At 44.2% G+C, this 18608-nt stretch overlaps 4 protein-coding genes and 1 pseudogene across 4 annotated transcripts; all 5 read right to left on the bottom strand.

Annotated features, from left to right (window-relative positions):
- Window positions 1-114: 114 nt before the first annotated feature.
- LOC147981803 (uncharacterized) lies at window positions 115-1902 on the bottom strand. Its single transcript, XM_087516114.1, has 2 exons — window positions 1416-1902; window positions 115-761 (listed from the first exon to the last, which is right to left on the bottom strand). The coding sequence occupies exons 1-2, from the start codon at window positions 1900-1902 to the stop codon at window positions 115-117; spliced, it is 1134 nt and encodes a 377-aa protein (XP_087372240.1).
- Window positions 1903-3004: 1102 nt separating this feature from the next.
- LOC147981802 (uncharacterized) lies at window positions 3005-5720 on the bottom strand. The gene is made up of 6 exons (XM_087516113.1): window positions 5654-5720; window positions 4813-5084; window positions 4570-4698; window positions 4306-4398; window positions 4070-4174; window positions 3005-3379 (listed from the first exon to the last, which is right to left on the bottom strand). The coding sequence occupies exons 1-6, from the start codon at window positions 5718-5720 to the stop codon at window positions 3005-3007; spliced, it is 1041 nt and encodes a 346-aa protein (XP_087372239.1).
- A 141-nt stretch (window positions 5721-5861) lies between these two features.
- Window positions 5862-6899, bottom strand: LOC147981801 (uncharacterized). The gene is made up of 4 exons (XM_087516112.1): window positions 6851-6899; window positions 6294-6571; window positions 5918-6209; window positions 5862-5866 (listed from the first exon to the last, which is right to left on the bottom strand). Exons 1-4 carry the CDS (start codon window positions 6897-6899, stop codon window positions 5862-5864), a joined length of 624 nt encoding a protein of 207 aa, XP_087372238.1.
- A 2977-nt stretch (window positions 6900-9876) lies between these two features.
- Window positions 9877-11828, bottom strand: LOC147981800 (uncharacterized). The gene is made up of 5 exons (XM_087516111.1): window positions 11668-11828; window positions 11455-11542; window positions 10666-11368; window positions 10324-10384; window positions 9877-9895 (listed from the first exon to the last, which is right to left on the bottom strand). The coding sequence occupies exons 1-5, from the start codon at window positions 11826-11828 to the stop codon at window positions 9877-9879; spliced, it is 1032 nt and encodes a 343-aa protein (XP_087372237.1).
- A 728-nt stretch (window positions 11829-12556) lies between these two features.
- LOC147981799 (uncharacterized) lies at window positions 12557-14173 on the bottom strand (annotated as a pseudogene).
- Between the last annotated feature and the right edge of the window lie 4435 nt (window positions 14174-18608).

Below are 18608 nucleotides of genomic sequence, written 5' to 3'. Positions count from 1 at the left end.
ATAACCATCTGGAAATTTCACCGCTCTTAGGAATTCACAGAATGCAAGCTTTTTTTCTTTATTCATTGTATACCATGCTCGTGGAATTTCAAATGAATCTTCATCTTCATTGTGCTATAGATGCAAATCTTCTCTTATGCCCACGTCCTCCAAATCAAGCCTAGAACTAACCGTGTCCTTTGTCTTCCCTTCAATGTTCAGAAACGTCCCTAGCAGATTCTCGCATATGTTTTTCTCAATGTGCATTACATCGAGATTATGCCTTAATTTCAGATCAACCCAGTATGGCAGGTCCCACAAACAAGACCTCCAGTCCCAACATTGACCTTCCTCACGCTTTCTTTTCTTCGCCAGCTTTCCTGGTCTCACATCTTTCACCTTTTCAAGTTGCTGCTCCAGCTCTTCTTTAGTGAATTCAGCTGGCTTGTCACGGGTTTCATTCTCACCATTAAAATCTTTGCTTCTTCGCCAGTGATGGTTTCGGTGAAGAAAGTGGCGGTGCCCAATATAGCAGATCTTGCTCCTTATTCTCTTTGAGAAAGGGTCTTTGTCACAATGGACACAAGCCTGATAACCTGATGTGATCCTCCCAGACAGAGTGTGCAGAGCCGGCAAATCATGGATGGACCATGTGATCGCAGCACGTAGATTGAACTTTTCTTCCGGACTCAAGGCATCGTATGTAGGTACACCAGTCCAGAGCTGGAGCAGTTCTTCTACAAGGGGCTCCATAAAGACATCAAAATCCTTTCCTGGAGAATCTGGACCCGGGATAAGCAATGACATCATGAAGTTGGACTAATCCATGCATGCCCATGGTGGCAGGTTGTACGGCACCACAAAAACTGGCCACATGCTATAAGACGTGCTCATGTTCCCAAACGGATTAAACCCATCTGTGGCAATGCCAAGTTTTATGTTCCTTGGATCTGCAGCAAAATCTAAATGTATACGGTCAAACTCTTTTCATGCCTCTCCATCCGCTGGATGGCTCAGCTCATTGTCCATAGGTTGCCGCTTCAGCATGTGCCACTGTACCTCACGCGATGATTTCTTCGAGATGAACATCCGTTGCAGCCTTGGTATCAAGGGAAAGTGCCTCAGTACCTTCTCCGGTATTGACTTCTTCCCATCAGCATCTTTCCACCTAGATGCATTGCATTTTGGACAGTTGTCATGCTTTGCTAAATCCTTTCGAAACAAGACACAGTTATTTGGGCACACATGTATTGACACATAACCTATCCCCAGCCTACGGATTATGCTCAATGCTTCATCATAAGATCTGGGAACACAACTATCAGGGAATTGCAAGCTCAAAAGGTGGAGTATTGCGTTGAATGCGGCATTGCTAATCCGGTAGAAAGACTTGATGTGGAGTAACTTCACGATGAAGGTAAATCTTGAAAATTTACCCCCTTCATGAGTTGCGCGCTTCGCCTCCTCTAACACCTCAGCAAACAACGATTTCTGTCCATCAGCACGATCTTCAGCATCGTACAAATCCTTCAATAGGTCAGGAATCCTATCATCTTCATGCCCATCCTCGTCCTCCAAAACAACATTATCTCGCAAAACCTTTTCCATGAAATCAATGCCAGCATCACCACCACCCATCATATGAGGGGCCTCTGTATCAGCTTCAAAATGTTGAGGTTGTCTGTCTAAAGGTTCTCCATGATATATCCATCTATCATATGTGCTGGACATCCCATTAAGAAGCAGATGATCTTCCACTCTTCCTTGAGCCATTCTTGGACGGTTGAGGCATTCACAACATGGGCAAAGAATGTGAGCATCGTTGGCAAAATTTGCCTGAACAAATGCCATGAAATCATCAACTCCTTTCATATGTTCTTTCGAAAACTTTCTAACTCCTTCTCTAATCCAGCTTCTGTCCATCTGCCAAAGAGAACAAATTGTTGCAACTTAGCAAATCAATCTAAGTGCATCAACATTAATTAATGAAAATGGATGGAAGTAATGGAAGCTAAAATTCTAGAAAATTTTATATGCTAATTGCCTAACCACAAGGCCTGAAGAATTCTTAACAAACAAGCTGAACAATTCCTAACAGTACATCAAGAAAATTCATCTATGTAATACACTACAAGAAAGTCGTTAATCTGTGACAGTCAGTGTCCGTCACAGACATGGCAAAAACTGTCAAGGATAACCGGGCTTGACGGTCCAAAAATCCATCATGTATATCGCGTCATAATTTGCCCACCCGCCCATCCTTGACGGATTTTTGTTTCCGTCATGAATTATGACGGTCTATCACCATCACCGATCTGACCCCCGGCCCGCCCAAGGCCCGGTCCTCTGTGACAGACTATTCTGTCACAGATTTACATGACGTGTAGAAAGACAAGTCCCATGTGGCATCTCCCGCGATCTGACGTGGCACCAACGTGGAGATGACGTGGCGCCATCGTGGAGCTGACATGGCACAGTGTAAGCCGATGGCATTCGGCCCAGTGCGGTCTGGCCCATTTATTTTAGTACAACTAGGCCTATGGGTCCATTTTACCGTAGCTGGTTGGCCCATTCATTTTGGTCCATAATCATTTACACTCTCGTTGGCCCATTTCCACGTGTTCAATATGCACATCAGCCCATTAAAATTATGCGGCACTTGTGTGTTTTTAGCCAGAAAGTGTGTTTCGAGGCTCACTTTATTCGGCCCATTAGTGTTTACTGTACCCAACCTAGCCCTTCTTTGTTTCTACACAAAATGGGTTTCCAAGCTTAAGAGCTTACATCCCCAGATCCATCACAAATACATAAAAGAAGAACAACATCACAAAGCACAGTAACATTGAGCTTACATCTCCAAATCCACCAAAAATGGAGCAACAAAATGCAACCAGTTTGCATCCAACAGTGTGCAGTTTGCACAACAAAATCATTACAAAATAAGAATGTAGGTTCTAGCAGTATATCACATTCAGATAGCTTGCATGCATCAAGTAGAGACGACGACTGATCTTGGACAAACAACTTACCCTTGAGCTGATCTTGCTTGCAACTGACTTAGCAAAAAGTCCAGTTTTGCATCCATCTCAGCTTGCTTCTTCCTGTTCTCCTCATCTCTCTTCCTGTGCTCCTCGTCTTTCCTGGTCCTTGCTTCTTCGGACTCCTTCAACTGCTTGGTCAAGGTGTCAACAAGTGCCCGAAGCTCGACATTGCCCCTCTTTGCCAACTCTGCTTGACAGTTGCTATCACCAGATATCGCATGGACATGCTGGATCCCCACATGCTGAAGAAACCTTGGCTTCTTAGTGTGCTTAGCAAGCACTTCAGCTACAGCCTCGGTCGCGGAGTTCGATTCCTGTCCATCTTCTGTAGGCTGAGAGGCCTTGTTTTCCATCTCGGTCTAGCAATGCAAGCAACAAACATGGTTATAAGACGGCTTAAGCCCAAGTAGAGAAGACAACATCAGCAAGCTTACATGCATCGTCTTTGTAAGGAAAGCTATCATGCATCCTTTACAACTAGACACTTGTGATAACAGTCAGATTAATCTTTTTTCTATGCGGAGGTGATTCAAATTATTCATATATAATATCATCTACAACAAAGTGGACTATTTCCTGATTTAACTAGAAGTGAGTAATGTTTAAATCAAATTATTTCTCGAGGTCAGTCTATAATATATATATATACACACACACACACTAAAAATGTAAGACACTGAGGATGGCCAAAACTACAATATATAAAGCCAAATAATAGACTAAAAAATTATGTAATTTTAGGTGGCTGATTGGTCACATGTCAAAGTGATTATGCGCATTTATTAAAGACATTTCATCTAGCCATATACTAAATCAAAACTGATGTTTTTCAATCGCTTGAAAACTTATCAGTTGTATGAAAATATAAAAGGGTACAATCATACAGGACAGGCTATTACAAGATAGTTAAGTGAACATGTTAACATTTTCAATTAAGATACACTGACATTTGATTATCAGTTTCAATCTGGTGGAGTAACTCAAACAATATTAGTTCTAGTAAGCAAAAAGGTAAAATTATGGTTGGTAGTATTTTGAAGCTGACTTACAATTGCAGCTTGGACAACACCGCTGTAGCTTTTCTTTTTCTTGTTGTAGTGGCACTCCTTGAACAAATCCAATGCAGTGGGTTCTTTATCTTTGTATTTGTCTCCCTGGAAACAACCAATATGAAGGCAAGGGAGCATCATACACAGTTACTACATGGACGCAACAGTTTACATGAACCTATGGTCAAGAATATTTCTCATGACAATGCACATCTAGAGCCACATGTTTGACTTACCAGATTATCACAGTGCACAGGGTAGCTGCGCGAGCCAGTGGTTTGGTGAAACTTAACTTGAGCTCGATTATTTTTGTTAGTTTCACATATCCCCTATATCAAGAGACCAAATACATGTAAGGCATAATTTCTTGATTAGCATGTAGAAGGCGAGAGATTGGTCTCGAGGAAGAAACATACCATCTTTTTGGGATCCTTCCAGCTTTCCACTAGCTCATTCCACTACTCATCAGTCATCGAGGGGACAGGATACGTTCTCGTCACCAAATGGAGTGGGTGAGGGTCAAAATACTCTTTCTTGAGCCTATATCGTTGTTGCCGAGTCGCACGTTTCAGCATTTCAGTACAAGCCTTCCTAACTGGCACAGCATCAACGTCCATCTGAAACTTGTTCTAGCCCAATGAAAAAACATGTGTAAGTATCATGATTGCACATAATTGACACAATAGGAAAAATTGACAGGTTGATAGAAATTTGAGGGAGAAAGGCTTGGACTTTGTACTTACACCAACTTTTCCTACAAAGTTCCTGAAGATCCCATCTCGGACATGTCCATCTGGGTCCTTGTAATCCTTCCAGCGCTTAAACACGGGCATATGGTGTCTAACTGTGACGTTGCATTCAGTTGCAAACTTTGCAGCAAGAAGAGGTGCCTCCGGCCTTAACTTCCCTTCTGGAATGACAAGCGGCAGTTTGCCCTGCCGGCGTCGAGTGATCCTTTCCAGACCTTTTCCCAAATTGGGGCCCCTTTCCCTTGGCTCCTCATAGGATTGTGGACCTGAAAAGAAGGTAAAATCAACAATGGATACAATTAAACCGCAATTACATGTATAGAAGTGTACTAATAAATGGAGAACGTCGTTTCAAAATGAGTAACTATAACAAGAGGAATTAAGCTCACAAAAAAGTCAAGACAATATACTAGTAACCATATGGCAACAACAACTAAATGGAATATTGCAGTATATGTCATGTTGGTGTGTTTCTGATTGTTACAAATGCACAGGTTAACTGGAATGGAAGGCACGGTTCGAGCAGATTTCAACAAGGCAATATCTTCAACAAAGACAAAAGAAGATAAAACTAAAATCATGATACAATCCATTGCAAGAAACACAATTTTAAATTCAGTACTATGTAAATTGTCCTTATTTAAATACTGTGATATTAAGAAATGAGCAAAATGGAGTTGTCCTTGAGAATATCATCATCCCGCAGCACTGGAATGACTCATAAAAAATCAGGCACACATATGGTATAAATTAAGACAGGAAGATGCATAGAACAATAGATTGAACAAGAAGTTTAACTCTAATAGATGCTAGAAAGATTCAAGTTATAACATGCCTTCGGAGTTATTGTTAGGTTGGGTTTGCTGATTTGGTTGGGCACTACCACCAGCTTCGTTCGCCATCTCATTTTCTTCATCACGATGGGCAATGAGATCAGCTCCATTGGCAATCCAGTTGTCATCATCACAATGTCCAGGATCATCACCTTTTTAGAAAAAAGCATCTAGTGAGAGTATGTTCATCATGCAATCAGAGCTAATAGCCTAGGCTAGCAATTCAAAACAAAAAACATGATATGATAATAATATTAAGAACTTGCCTTCAACACCATGGTCATCAAAGTTGGGAACAATTTCTTCAGCTGGGCAGACACAAGCCATAGAAGCAGTTGGCTTATGGATGACACTTGGAGTCTGATGTTTAGGATCAGACATTTCCTCACTTTGAGTACCTGCATCAGCATCTTGTAATAGAGCTTTCTTCGACCTTGTGACTCGTGGATTAGTTGGGAGGTCCGCATGAACTCTCTTAGGAGGCCGAGGCTTGACTCCACCAGGGGGCATGGCAGCAGATCTTTTCTTACTAGTTTTCTGACTAGTCTTCTTACAGCCCTGATAGATATGAAAATATGGTTTAATCAACAAACACTAACAAAATTCTGCTGCAACGGCAAAGAAGCAACACATGATTAGCACCTTAGAGTTTGAGCTTGCAGCAGGTGTGGACTGCAGTGCTTCTGTTTCATCTACTAAACTATCATCGGATGACTCTCCTTCACTGGTATTGTCCTCGTTAGGATGGTACTCAGCTTCAGAATCATCACTACTATGCTTGGGTTTATTTTTTTCAGGTGAAATGACAGTTTTGGCTGCAAACAATGTCGATAGTGCAGGAATTCCGAGTGCTTGCAGCCTTGAATTGTTCCTTATGCATGTTTTGATGCGTGACTCCTCCATAGGATGTAGTGGTGCTTCTAAGATGAGTGAACACATGAGCACGAGTTACTATGTGTATAATCTGTAGTTAATAACAAAGTACTATTTTTTGATTAAGTTTGTAACAATATGTGACCCAAATCTACACTTGGCAGGACAAGACCCTTTTTTCATAGGTATGACCAGAACTCTAATGGACAAGAAACACTAGCAACTTAAATAAAACACAAGAAAAACGCTTTTACCACACACCCATTAGACATACATATGCATGAACAGAAAATAGGCATGCGTGGGGTGGGTTAAGAATATTATACCTGTTGTCTTGTGTCCTCGCGGTTTCTTCGCTGCGGTCTTCTTCCCCATCAGTGTGGCGCAGAGGTCCTTGAAGCGGTGCAGTATGGTCGCGGTGACGGTTTGTTCTAGGGTTTGGTGGAGTGGAGAGGAGGGGGAGGGGGTTCTTGACCGGCAGTTGAGGTGGGTAGTGACCGGCGGTGGAGGCGAAAGAAGAAGGGGAGTCGTGCTCAGCAGTGGCGCAGTGTGGTGGCGTTGGCGGTGGCGGCGACGGCTTACTCTAGGGTTTGGTGGAGGCGGATGGTGGGGGAAAGGGGGTCTTAACCTGAAGTGGAAGAGCAAGGGGAAGGGGAGGGAGGGGATTCGTGCCCTGCGGTGGAGGTGGACGAGGAAGGGAAGGGAAGTTGGGCTCGGCGGTGGAGGAGGTGAAGTTGTGGCCGGCGGTGGAGTAGGAAGGGGAATGGGAGGGAGGGGATTTGGCGATACGCGGGGAAGGGAGGGGATTTGGTTGGTGGTGCGGTGGGGGTAGATTGTGTGTGTGTAAAATTACTAATAGGCCCTTCATATGGTGCTGGTGGGTGAATGCATATGTGTAATTTTGGGGAACATTGCTAGGCAATAGCGTCAATTCGCGTTGTGTTGTTTTTTTCCTTAGCGCAACCGCGCGGCTGGAGCGAAAACTGTAACGTGATTGCGCGCGCTTTTTGCCGCCGAGCCAAATTTAGAACATTCTAGAGCATATAACACAAGTTTATTATTTGTTGCTGTAATTAATAAGACATATATTTAATTATGAACTATTATTAGGAAATAATTACTAGAATGAGCAAGACATATGCGCCAACTTTTTTACAAACCATAGGGGAAACGATGACATAGTTTAAAAACCGAACCGGATCGGCGGCCTCACCGGTTCGATTATCGGTTTGGATTATCCGTTTGGTTTTTTAAATTATGAGCAAGGGAACTACCAACTCCAATAAACTTGGTTACAGACGCACCTCGACGTGAAAAAGCCTTTGTATCGTCGAAACGGACAACTTGCTGATTCGGCCATCTCCATCTGAGTTGATCACATGGAGGTGCAGGACGTCGATACGCGTCGACCGATGGGTGGCATGAGCTCCAGGGTGGACGGACGGAGAACTCGCGAACGGAGCGCGTGCTCTCGGAAGCTTTCAGGGGAGTCGCGTTCCCTTGAGCCTCACTAGCACCGGGGAGTCGATTGGAGGAATCAGACGACCATGTGACTCTGCAGGACCCGTGGACGTCCTATGAAATTGGAAGCTTGAGCATGGATGCCTAATCAATCAATTTCTGATACAACTTCAGGCCACATTGAGCCATGAGAACAGCTCACACATGCTCATCAGGGTTTCTACCAAACAACCCCTATGTACCAATTGCTACTATTTGGTTTAGGAAAGAGGGTTTCCCCCCGCTTTATATTATAAAGCACCAACACAACATCGAAGCATCCGAAACAAACACACGCCAGACAGACCCAAGGTAAGATACATGAATGCCGGGCACCGATACACAATCTCAACAACACCCGCAACCTCAACAACCTCAACAACACCACCACAATGTCGCCCGATTGCTACTATTTGGCGCAACCTTATCAGTGGATCCTATTTGTATCTTGTGCTATCGGACAGGGAAGGAAGCCTGCGACATATGCTATCAAGGAATGTGCTATTTGGCACATATTGTGCTGAATACAATTCAAATGGTATGGGGAGTCCACGACAACCAAGTGTCTGGTTATAATAGGTCGGGCCATCTAGCTCCACCTATCTTCGGTTTTGTGAAGCTTCCGTGGATTTTGGTTGGTTCTTTGTTTTATTTCCTTTTTTCCTTTACGTTTTCTCATTTTTTTAAATTCATGAACATTTTCAAACATTTTTTTAAATCCATGAACTTTTGAACGTTATGTTTTTTTAATCATCAAACATTTTTCCAATTCATGTACTTTTTTTAAATTTGAGAACATTTTTAAATTTCTTAACAAATTTTTTAATCGGTGAACATTCTAACAATTTGCGAACTTTTTACTTCAACATTTTTTGTGTACAGGCAGATGCAATAGAGGAATATCTATTGGCCCGCGGCCCATAGGGAAGCAACATGGTGGGTTAGTGTCCCCAACAGAAAAAACACATACGCGATGGAATAGACGCCCGCGCTAACCTGTCTGGTGGAGCGCGTCGAAGCAGGGAGTGGTCGCGTAATGGATCAGACACAGCGTCTTGTGAGCTGCGCGAGATCTCCTCCTCCTCTCTCTTTTCCTTCCCTTTCTTTCTTTTCTCTCCCGATCTGCACCGCGTATCTGGTGCTCTGCCCTCTCTCTGTTTCCGTCGATCCCTCTTTCCCCACGATCTAGTGCCTCTTTTCTTCTTTCCTTCTCACGTGTTGGAGGGGGCAGGTGGGATGAGACCTTGGCGCCAGGGGGGTTTGGACAGTGCCGGACCCTGGGCCCGTCGGCGTCGCACCGGCCGGCACGGCACAGCATCTCCCATCGACTCCAGCTGGAGGGAAGTGATCGCATGGGTGGGAGAGAGCTACAGGCGAGAGGGTTGAGCGAGTAGGGCCCTGAACTGCCTGTCGCGCTGCTAGAAACACACAGAGCGCCATTATTGCATGCCAGGTCACTGGTCACCACGCGCTCTCCCTCTCTGTGCATTAGTTCAAGCAACCAAGCGTGTCACAGTGTGCTTCTATGCTCAACTAGGGTATACAAATAAGCTAGACGTTAATGGCTAAGGATAGCTGCACTATTTGGATGAAAATCAGTTTCTGCGGCAAACTTTGATGCCTGATGCACTGGCTTTCCATAGGGTATTTTGTCCAGAGGTTTTGGGTAGATGGTCAGGGTAGTAAGGAGTGTCATTCTGCCAAGTTACACGGCCATGACTATTGGCTAGCATGGGGTCGCTTCACAAAGGTCTAAAATGACCAGAATTACGTTTTGGAAGATGGCATCTAAACTAGATACAACAAACTTGATTTTAGGCCATATTATGAACATACATGAGCCATATGAATTTCAGGAATAATTTGTGTACCTGAATAGCCAATGACAGCACACAAATGCCATCCTTACAACAGCCGGTACAGAGATAATATATTGTCAGGCATACAAGAAAGATTACAACCACAACGATATATTGTTAGGCATACAAGAAGGATTACAACCAAAATGACTTCATTAACACACTGACAAACTATAACTCTGATACGGATCACAACAAGGATCAGCGGTCATTGGCCTATCAAGGCAAACAAAATATAACTCCAAATACAACTCTGATACGGATCACAACAAGGATCAGTGGTCACTGGCCTATCAAGGCAAAAAAATATAGATCCAGATACAACTCTGTTACGGATCACAAGAATCACTGGTCATTGCCGTATCAAGGCAATCAAAATAAAACTACAGATAGTACCATTGTAGATGACAGTATTACAGAGCCAAAAGCACTGTACATACCAACTTAAGCTTGCAGCACAACCTTTTTTCAGCATCTCCTTCTCAGCCTTGTCAGCAACGCCTGTCGAATATTTCAAAATTAGAAGTGCATTCAAACTGTACATATGCAACAAGAGACGATGTACTGAACTGAACAAACTTGTAGTGGATAAACACCTCAGTCTCCCTTGTACTGTACTGAACAAGCATGTAGTGTGTAAACAGCAACAAGATATTGCAGTAGCAAAGGAAAACATTATGCAACATGAATGAAGATAGTACTTTCTACATTAAAACATCTACTCGTCATCGCTGTCGACATCCATTATGGCACCTCCTTCGTCTTCACTACAATACTCCAACCTGTGTCATCTTCTTCATCGCCACCTTCATACACTTTTGTGGTTTTTTCTTTCATCAAATGGGCAACGACCTCAGCTTCAAAAGTAATGCCTTGCTCATCATCTCTATGCAAAGACTTCTCAGATGTAAGGTTAGAAACTGATGTTCTCCTACCCTCCTCTTCACAACACTCCTCCTCTTGATATGCAGGACCACTAAAAGGTACACCCTCAGTTTCACTAATATTGAACAGATGCCTATGGTTGAATGTTTGCACAACTTGCCAATTTTTCCCATACTTCGTGTCTGGCAAATAAAAGACCTTACTAGCTTGAGTAGCCAGAATCAAAGAATCATCCTTGTACCACAAACTTCCAACATGTATGATTTTGAAAAAACCATCATTTTTAAGTTCAGTCTTCTTTCCATCAAGTTTAAACCAGTCATATTTAAACAAAACAACAGACCTATCTTCCAAGTTATAATCTAACTGAATGATCTCTTTCAAGGTTCCATAAAAATCTATGACCTTACGGTCATGTTCACCTTCGGTCATGACTCCACTGTTCTGCATCCTCTTGTTGCTATCACGAGCAACAGTGCTAAATCTAATCCCATTCACTATGCACGATGAGAATTTCCGGACTCTCCGATCAGGACCACATGCCAAGGCAAAGAGATCTTCATCTACCTCTTCGCCAACCTCATCTCGCAACCTCATCATCTGCAACAGCACACAAACACATACATTAGAATCTGCAGTGAAATTTGACAACCAAAAATTATAACTAGATGTGAATGAAAACTAACATAGTTCCTGAACCATGTCTGAAATTTTTGTTGAAGCTCTTTATCACTGTCCGGCAACCGTTTTCTCTTTAACTCATCTCTGAACATACTGTAAAATAAAACAAATTAGTCTCAAGATCACATATGTACAACACAATGCAACAAGCGCAAGTTTCAGAAGTGACAACGTACTCGATATATTTCTTAGCTTGATCACAATTGTTCAACACATACCACACCATCTGGTCAAATTCTTTTTGCTCATGCACATATTCATATTCATATCCAGAAGTAAAATTAACTCCATGCCCAAAAACATCAACACCATAGGCTTCTTCATCTGAAAAACCTATATTTCTTGGTTTCTGATTAAATATTGTTTCAACATCATCCATGTACCTCGAGCAAAATGTCAGGCATTCATCTGCAATATATGCCTCAGCAATCGAACCTTCTGGTCGCGCCCTATTCCTCACATAGCGCTTTAAAGTATATAGCCTTCTTTCAACTGGGTACATCCACCCATATTGTACGGGACCTCGAAGCAATGCCTCTTCAGGTAAATGTACGGCAAGGTGCACCATCACATCAAAAAATGCAGGTGGGAAAATTTTCTCAAGCTTGCACAAAATTACAGGGATTTCCTTCTTCATTTTGGCCAAGACATCCCTATTAAGAGTTTTGCTGCACAGTTCTCTAAAAAACTTGCCTAACTCAGCTATTGCTTGATATATATCACTGTCCAAAAATCCTCTCATGCCGGCAGGTAAGATTCTCTGCAGAAGAATGTGACAATCATGTGTTTTCAGGCCTTGTACCTTGGTTCCATCAGCACTTGTGCATCTTGAGATGTTGGAAGCAAACCCATCTGGAAACTTTAACTCTCGTAAAAATTGACAAAATGAAACCACTTGTTCTTTGGACAAGGTATATCGGGCCCGAGGCATCACATATGAGTATCCCTCCTTCCTCAATTGCAACTCCCCTTTAATATTCAAATCTTTGAGATCAATCCTAGCATTAAGTGTGTCCTTTGTCTTACCCTCCAGATTCAGAATTGTCCCAATGAGGTTTTCACAAATGTTTTTCTCAATATGCATGACATCAAGATTGTGTCTCAGCTTCAACTTTGCCCAATACTTCAAATCCCACAAACAAACCCTCCTGCCCCAAATTGGCACATGATCCTTCTTGCTGCCCAAGTCAGAATGCTTCCTTTTCCTACTTTCTTGTTGTATCCCAGGTCTAACCTTCTCCAATTCTGGCTGCAACTCTTTCTCAGAGAATTTACCTGGCTCATCATTGCTTTCATGAAGACCAACAAATTCATTGTTTCTCCGCAAACGATGACCCCTTAGAAGGAAATGATAGTGACCAATATATCCAATTTTACTCCTTAGGCTGTAAGAAAGAGGGTGTTTGTCACAATGAATACATGCAAATAGCCTCTTGTGGTACGCCCTGAAAGAGTGCTCAGAGCTGGGTAATCGTGAATGCACCATAGAACTGCAGCATGAAGATAAAACATTTTTCCACTAAGAGCATCATATGTACGCACACCCTCCCAGAGCTCAAGTAATTCTTCTACAAGTGGTTGTAGAAATACATCGAAGTGCTTGCCAGGTGATTTGGGACCTGGAATCAGCAGAGCCATCATAAAATTTGACTGATCCATGCATGCCCAAGGTGGAAGGTTGTATGGTATAACAAATACAGGCCACATACTATAGGTTGTGTTAAAATTTCCAAAAGGATTGAACCCATCAGTGGCAATGCCAAGCCTAAAGTTTCTGGCATCTTTTGCAAATTCTGGAAATTTTTCATCAAAATCTTTCCACGCATCACCGTCTTTCGGATGACTCAGTTCCTTCTCATTGGGCTGCCTCTTTAGCTCATGCCATTGTGCTTCTTCTGCACCTTTTTTGGAAAGAAACATCCTCTTTAGCCTAGGCACCAATGGAAAATGCCTCAACACTTTCTATGGAATCTTCTTTCTAGCAGGGTCTTTCCACCTTGACAGTCCACAAACTGGGCAGTTGTCATGATTGGCATATTGCTTTCTAAACAGAATGCAATTATTGAAGCACACATGTATAGACTCATACCCAAGGCCTAATTCCTTTAGAAGTTTCTTTGCTTCCTTATACGATTTTGGGAGCGTAGTGGGTTCAGGGAATGCTTCAGCTAATAGCTTCAAAATTTCAGTAAATGCACTATTCGGGATGCTATGGTATGACTTCAAGTGAAGAAGCTTTACCACAAAGGAGAACCTTGAAAACTTGGTACAACCGTGATAAAGCTGCCGTTTTGCCTCCTTCATCACATTCTTCAAAAAAGACTCATTCTTAGAAGGGTTTCCACCATTGGTAGCATCTTGATTTTCAGTTTCACTCTGAGTTTGTTCTACTGCTGTGCGTAGGTCTTCAAACATCTCTTCACACCGGTCAGCGCCATTGTCTCCATCCTCGGTATCATGCACATCAACAGGATGTTCAATAACATCTACATCAAAGTCTTCTCCATGATATATCCAGCGAGTATACGTACTTTCCATGCCATACGTCAGTATGTGCGTGTTCGCAATGGTCTGATGCTGGTAGTGATGATTAAGGCATTTTCTACATGGGCAGAGTATTTTATCATCCTCGCTGAATTTCTATTGAATGAAGTTCATAAATTCTTTGACACCTTCGATGTACTCACGGGAAAACAATGTACCATGAATCCAACGTCTATCCATCTACATTGCAGAAAAAGAACCAACTCACTCAAAGGTTTACCCTGGCCATCAAATTAACATGTACAGTATAGAAAACTAGAATATGTTCAGATTTAAAATTATACTGTTTCGCACTATAATGAACACAATTCATCAAAAGATATTTTTTCTTTTGCTGTGACAAAGGAACATACACCACTTGACAATATTTCACTGATTATTCGGCATTAATGTACATGGTTCAAGTATCACATCCATGGTGTCATGAAAACAAGGAAAATGGAACTAAAATCCCAAATGCTAACTACACTGAGATAATATTTTCTGAATATGTATCTGGACATCCCCACTGTCTCGTTAGTGCTGGACATAATACTAGGGACTCACCTGAGTGGTGGTAACCAAGAAGGCAATCGTGGGAGCCGACACCAAGATTATGGGGTGACAACCCCACTGTCTCGTTATACACAAGGAAGTGCACCACCGCAGCCGAAGATCACGACGACAACCATCAAATGGCGGCAACAAGAGCTGATCTCTGGGCGCAGAAAACAGACAAGATTAACTAATGGCCAAGTAATAAGTATAACCCCAAAAAAGAAACCCATAAATTTCTGTGTGAATTATTGCATTTTGCAATCTTAATGGTAAGTATGATAAGAGCACACACAAAATCCGGCATTTGTTATGAAAATATTTTGCTTGCCCATAGTACAACGTTTCTGAAGAAGTCAACATGATAGTGTGCATGGAAGATTTTAGTATATTACAACATCATAAACAGAGGATGTGTAATAGTGCAAAAACAAGTTTGATCAATTCTCGCTTAACCTATTGGTAAAATCTATTCTTAGCATCCTGCAGTAGGATGTAGCAACATCTCTACAGCCCCATCGACATCATTCAGTTTAGTGTGAATTTAAGTAAGCGTCTAACTTCAGCATATAAAATTGTACCCCAGTATACTGAGCCAGTGAACTAAATGGGCTTAGTTGTTAACTGTATGTGCCACTCCATCAATGAGAAAATTCAGTTAACTGACTGGTATAGTTCTGAAATTCAATTAGCTTAGTGAGTTGTGGTTTGTTTTAAAACTGGGATGTCAACAGATAACTTAGCTGCTACTTAAGCCATTAGGCTAATGGATCGCTTAAATCTTTGTAATCGATCTTCACATACCTCACAGGATTTTAGCTAAAGCAGAGTGTTAACTTCTCAGCAGTTAGTTGCAGCCTTTAGGTCGAAATCTGATTGTTTACTTAAACATCTACTAATGGTTACAACCCATCCCGTTGAAACGAAATCTTGCTCCCCAAATTGAGTGAGTAACAACTGGACCCATGCCTCAATTTAGTATGTATTATAGTGAGCATCTAACTTCAGCATATAAACTTGCCAATGAAGTGTATTGAACAAATGAGCATGATTGGCATATAAACTTGCCACTGAAGTGTATTGAACAAAAGTGCATCCCAAATTCTGAAGGGGGAATTGCAAATCACAATATTTAATCAACAAATTCTGAAGGAGAGAGATGATTTCTGCCGGAGACATACCACTCGCTCCTGGCTGGCGTTGATGTGGGGAAAGAACGGGGGAGTGTCCGGTGCAGCAAGTGCGGGCAGCGAGTGGCTCGTCCGTGCGGCAATGGCGGGCGGCGGCTGGCTCGTCCGTGCGGCAATGGCGGGCGGCGGATGGATCGTTGGCGCGGCAATGGCGGGCGGAGGCTGGCTCGTCGACGCAGCAAGAGTGCCCGGCGGCGAGGAGAGAGACTGAAGGGATCCTGAAGATGGCGCCGAGACGGACCACCCCGCCGGATCTGACTACCCTCGCCCGGGCAGTCGTCGGTGGCACTGACGGCGGCGGCGGCGGTGGCGGTCGATGGGATCTGGAGAATGTGAGAATCGGGGAAAAGGAAGTATCCACTGTTTTTTTACGGGAAGCAACATAATGCAAAATACACTGTCATGTGGGGCATACAATGGCACCCACGTATCCTCACAGTTTTATTTTTTTAAGCAAAACGCATGGTCTGACCGACATGTGGGCCAACGAATGGGCATGTACGCCACATCAGCAGGAGCACAATCCATGACGGTCTGGATGGTGTATATTAAAAAAATGCTAGGCCCATCTAAGCCCACTTGGTCGATTCATGACAGTTTCTGTGACGGTAGCATGTGGTCCGTCATCAAGGGCCTGCTGTTTTCCGGCCCAACCACGTCTTACAAATCGGTGATGGTACTGGTGATGGGCCGAGGTAAACCGTCATAATCTGTGACGGATTCTAGGAACGTTAGCAAGAATCTGTCATGGATTAACAAGTTTCTTGTAGTGATATCTACCAAACAAGCAAGCTATCTCCTAACTACTAACAGTGCATCAACAAAATTCATCTATGCTGAAGAACATCTGACTGAAATCCATCTCCCACTGCTCGGGTGACGAGAGAGGAGAGGGGGGAAGAGGTGAGGGGTGCATACCGGGAGGTGTGCTTGCGGCGGCGGCGAGTCCCCCATGCTCGGCGAGCCCCCACCACCGCCGGACGCCTACGCCCCTGCTGGCCCCCGCCTCCACGCCCTGCCTCGCCTCCGCCCCCTGCCAGCCCCGCCCCCGCCTCCGCCCCCTACTGGTTGCTTCCGCCGCGAGGCCGTGGGCGAGGTCACCTGCGGCGAGGCCATGGGCGAGGTCACCTGGTTGCTTCCGCCGCCGCCCGCCGCCACCTGGTCGGAAGACCTAGAAAAATGCTAAGTGTTGCTCTGTTCGATGCCACCCGCCGCCACCTGGTCGGAAGGTCCCACTTGTCACTGATACGTGAGAGCCGTGGTTTTATATACTATATGGAAAACTACCCATACATTAGCAACAATCTCTCTCTAGCCCAGTGGTAACGAACGAGCGAACCCAGCGCGAGGTCGTGGGTTTGAGTCCCCGCTAGCGCATATTTTTAGGGAATTAAACGCTCGCTCACCCACCTGTCAAATGGGTCCCGCCTGTCAGTGTTGCAAATCGTTGCTCTGTTCGATGCCACCTGGTCGGAAGGTCCCACTTGTCAATGATACGAGAGAGCCGTAGTTCTATATAATGTATAGATAAACTCCCAGATGTGAGAAACTGTCCCTCTCTAGCCCAGCGGTAGCATGCGAGCAAACCAAGCGCGAGGTCGTGGGTTCGAGTCCTGCCTCGTGCATCTTTTTTGGGCGAATTAAGCGCTCGACCCCACCTGTCAAATGGGTCCCGCCTGTCAGTGTGTGCCCCGTCTGTCTGTTGAATATTAAAACTCAAGCAAAAATGACACCTAGACAGTGACACATAAGCGAGGTTGCTGAGGTGGCTGCCTAATCATCCTAATTCATTCAAACTCAAGTGTAGTGACCATTTTATATTGGTCGTTATCAGCTAGGCATGAGGCAGTGGACAGTGCTACTAGCTTTACGACCATTTCCTCTAATGAAATTATGACCTTTCTGACCAAAATGGTCGTTATGGTTTAGGGTTTAGAGCCCCCCAGACAACTTTTGACCAATTGGTCTAAAATGGTCATAAATTTATGACCAATTCTTCGAGGGTCGCTGACAGAAGGTCATAAGTTGACATATTTCTTGTAGTGGTTCCGGCAGGAACTAGTTCTGGACGGCGAAGCCCTGCCGGATAGATGACACCATATGTGTGCAACTCTGTAGAGAGATCGTAGTTTCGGTCTTAGTTCGTGAGTGCCTCCCGAAGGGCTATCCGTGTGACCGTCCGAGTTTCGAAGGTCCTCCCGAAGGGCTGCCCGAGTGATCGTTCGAGTTTCGAAGGTCCTCCGGAAGGGCTGTCCGTGACACCGTCCGGGGGGCTGTTCGACCGCCTCCCGGAGGGCTGTCTAAGGAGCAGATGAGGGTATACATCCTCGCGGTTGGGAGGTTGTAAATCCTAGCTGCGGGGATCTGCACCGCCGATCGTCATCGACTCTACTTCCCGCTGTGCTATGAGTCAGTAACGAAAAAGATCAAACCATGTATGCAGTCTCCATAGTGGTCCTGGGCTGGTGCGTAGGTCGGAAATTTTTTTGTTTTCTGCTGCGTTACCCTACAACCCTGCCATTCATCAGCTTGACGGTCACCTTCCAGGAGCAGCCGGTGTTGTTCCCAAGCTTGAACTCCGTCGGCACCGCGACGAAGTGCTTGGTGAAGTCCAGGGGCATGGGGATGCACTCAAACTTCGGTGCGAGGATGACCTTGCAGAAGTGAGTTGGGCCATCCTCCTGATGGTAGTGGCCGTAGTTGCGGCGCTTGTTGCTGGGGGGCTCCTCCATGCTCTCGTCGTTGCCACCCTCAGGCGTCTTCGGGTCTTCCTCGGCGGTGGGCGGCAGCTCAACCTCGTCGGGCATTGGGTGAAGGGGCTGCTTGTCCTTGCTGTCAACGGCCGGGAGCACCTCCGTGCCCATCTCATTGTTATCCTCGATCTGCACACA

This window comes from Triticum urartu, chromosome 3A, assembly GCF_056163025.1.
Source record: "Triticum urartu cultivar PI428250 chromosome 3A, HENAU_Tu73, whole genome shotgun sequence".
NCBI lineage: Eukaryota > Viridiplantae > Streptophyta > Magnoliopsida > Poales > Poaceae > Triticum > Triticum urartu.
This window is presented reverse-complemented; position numbering and strand designations above follow the sequence as displayed.

Bases quoted from the DNA above. Each gene is read 5' to 3' on its own strand.
- LOC147981803 (XM_087516114.1), bottom strand. From the start codon at position 1,902: ATGGACAGAAGCTGGATTAGAGAAGGAGTTAGAAAGTTTTCGAAAGAA. The intron at 762-1,415 runs GTAAATTTTCAA...TCCCGGGTCCAG, and splicing joins GCGCGCAACTCATGAAGGGG to ATTCTCCAGGAAAGGATTTT.
- LOC147981802 (XM_087516113.1), bottom strand. From the start codon at position 5,720: ATGGCGAACGAAGCTGGTGGTAGTGCCCAACCAAATCAGCAAACCCAA. The intron at 4,399-4,569 runs GTGACGAGAACG...CTCTTGATATAG, and splicing joins ACCCTCACCCACTCCATTTG to GGGATATGTGAAACTAACAA. The intron at 3,380-4,069 runs GTAAGTCAGCTT...TTGCATTGCTAG, and splicing joins GTGTTGTCCAAGCTGCAATT to ACCGAGATGGAAAACAAGGC.
- LOC147981801 (XM_087516112.1), bottom strand. From the start codon at position 6,899: ATGGGGAAGAAGACCGCAGCGAAGAAACCGCGAGGACACAAGACAACA. The intron at 6,572-6,850 runs GTATAATATTCT...CACTCATCTTAG, and splicing joins GCGAGGACACAAGACAACAG to AAGCACCACTACATCCTATG. The intron at 6,210-6,293 runs GTGCTAATCATG...CATATCTATCAG, and splicing joins CTGCAAGCTCAAACTCTAAG to GGCTGTAAGAAGACTAGTCA.
- LOC147981800 (XM_087516111.1), bottom strand. From the start codon at position 11,828: ATGGATGATGTTGAAACAATATTTAATCAGAAACCAAGAAATATAGGT. The intron at 11,369-11,454 runs GTTAGTTTTCAT...GTGCTGTTGCAG, and splicing joins AGACATGGTTCAGGAACTAT to ATGATGAGGTTGCGAGATGA. The intron at 10,385-10,665 runs GTTGGAGTATTG...AATATTCGACAG, and splicing joins CGATGAAGAAGATGACACAG to GCGTTGCTGACAAGGCTGAG.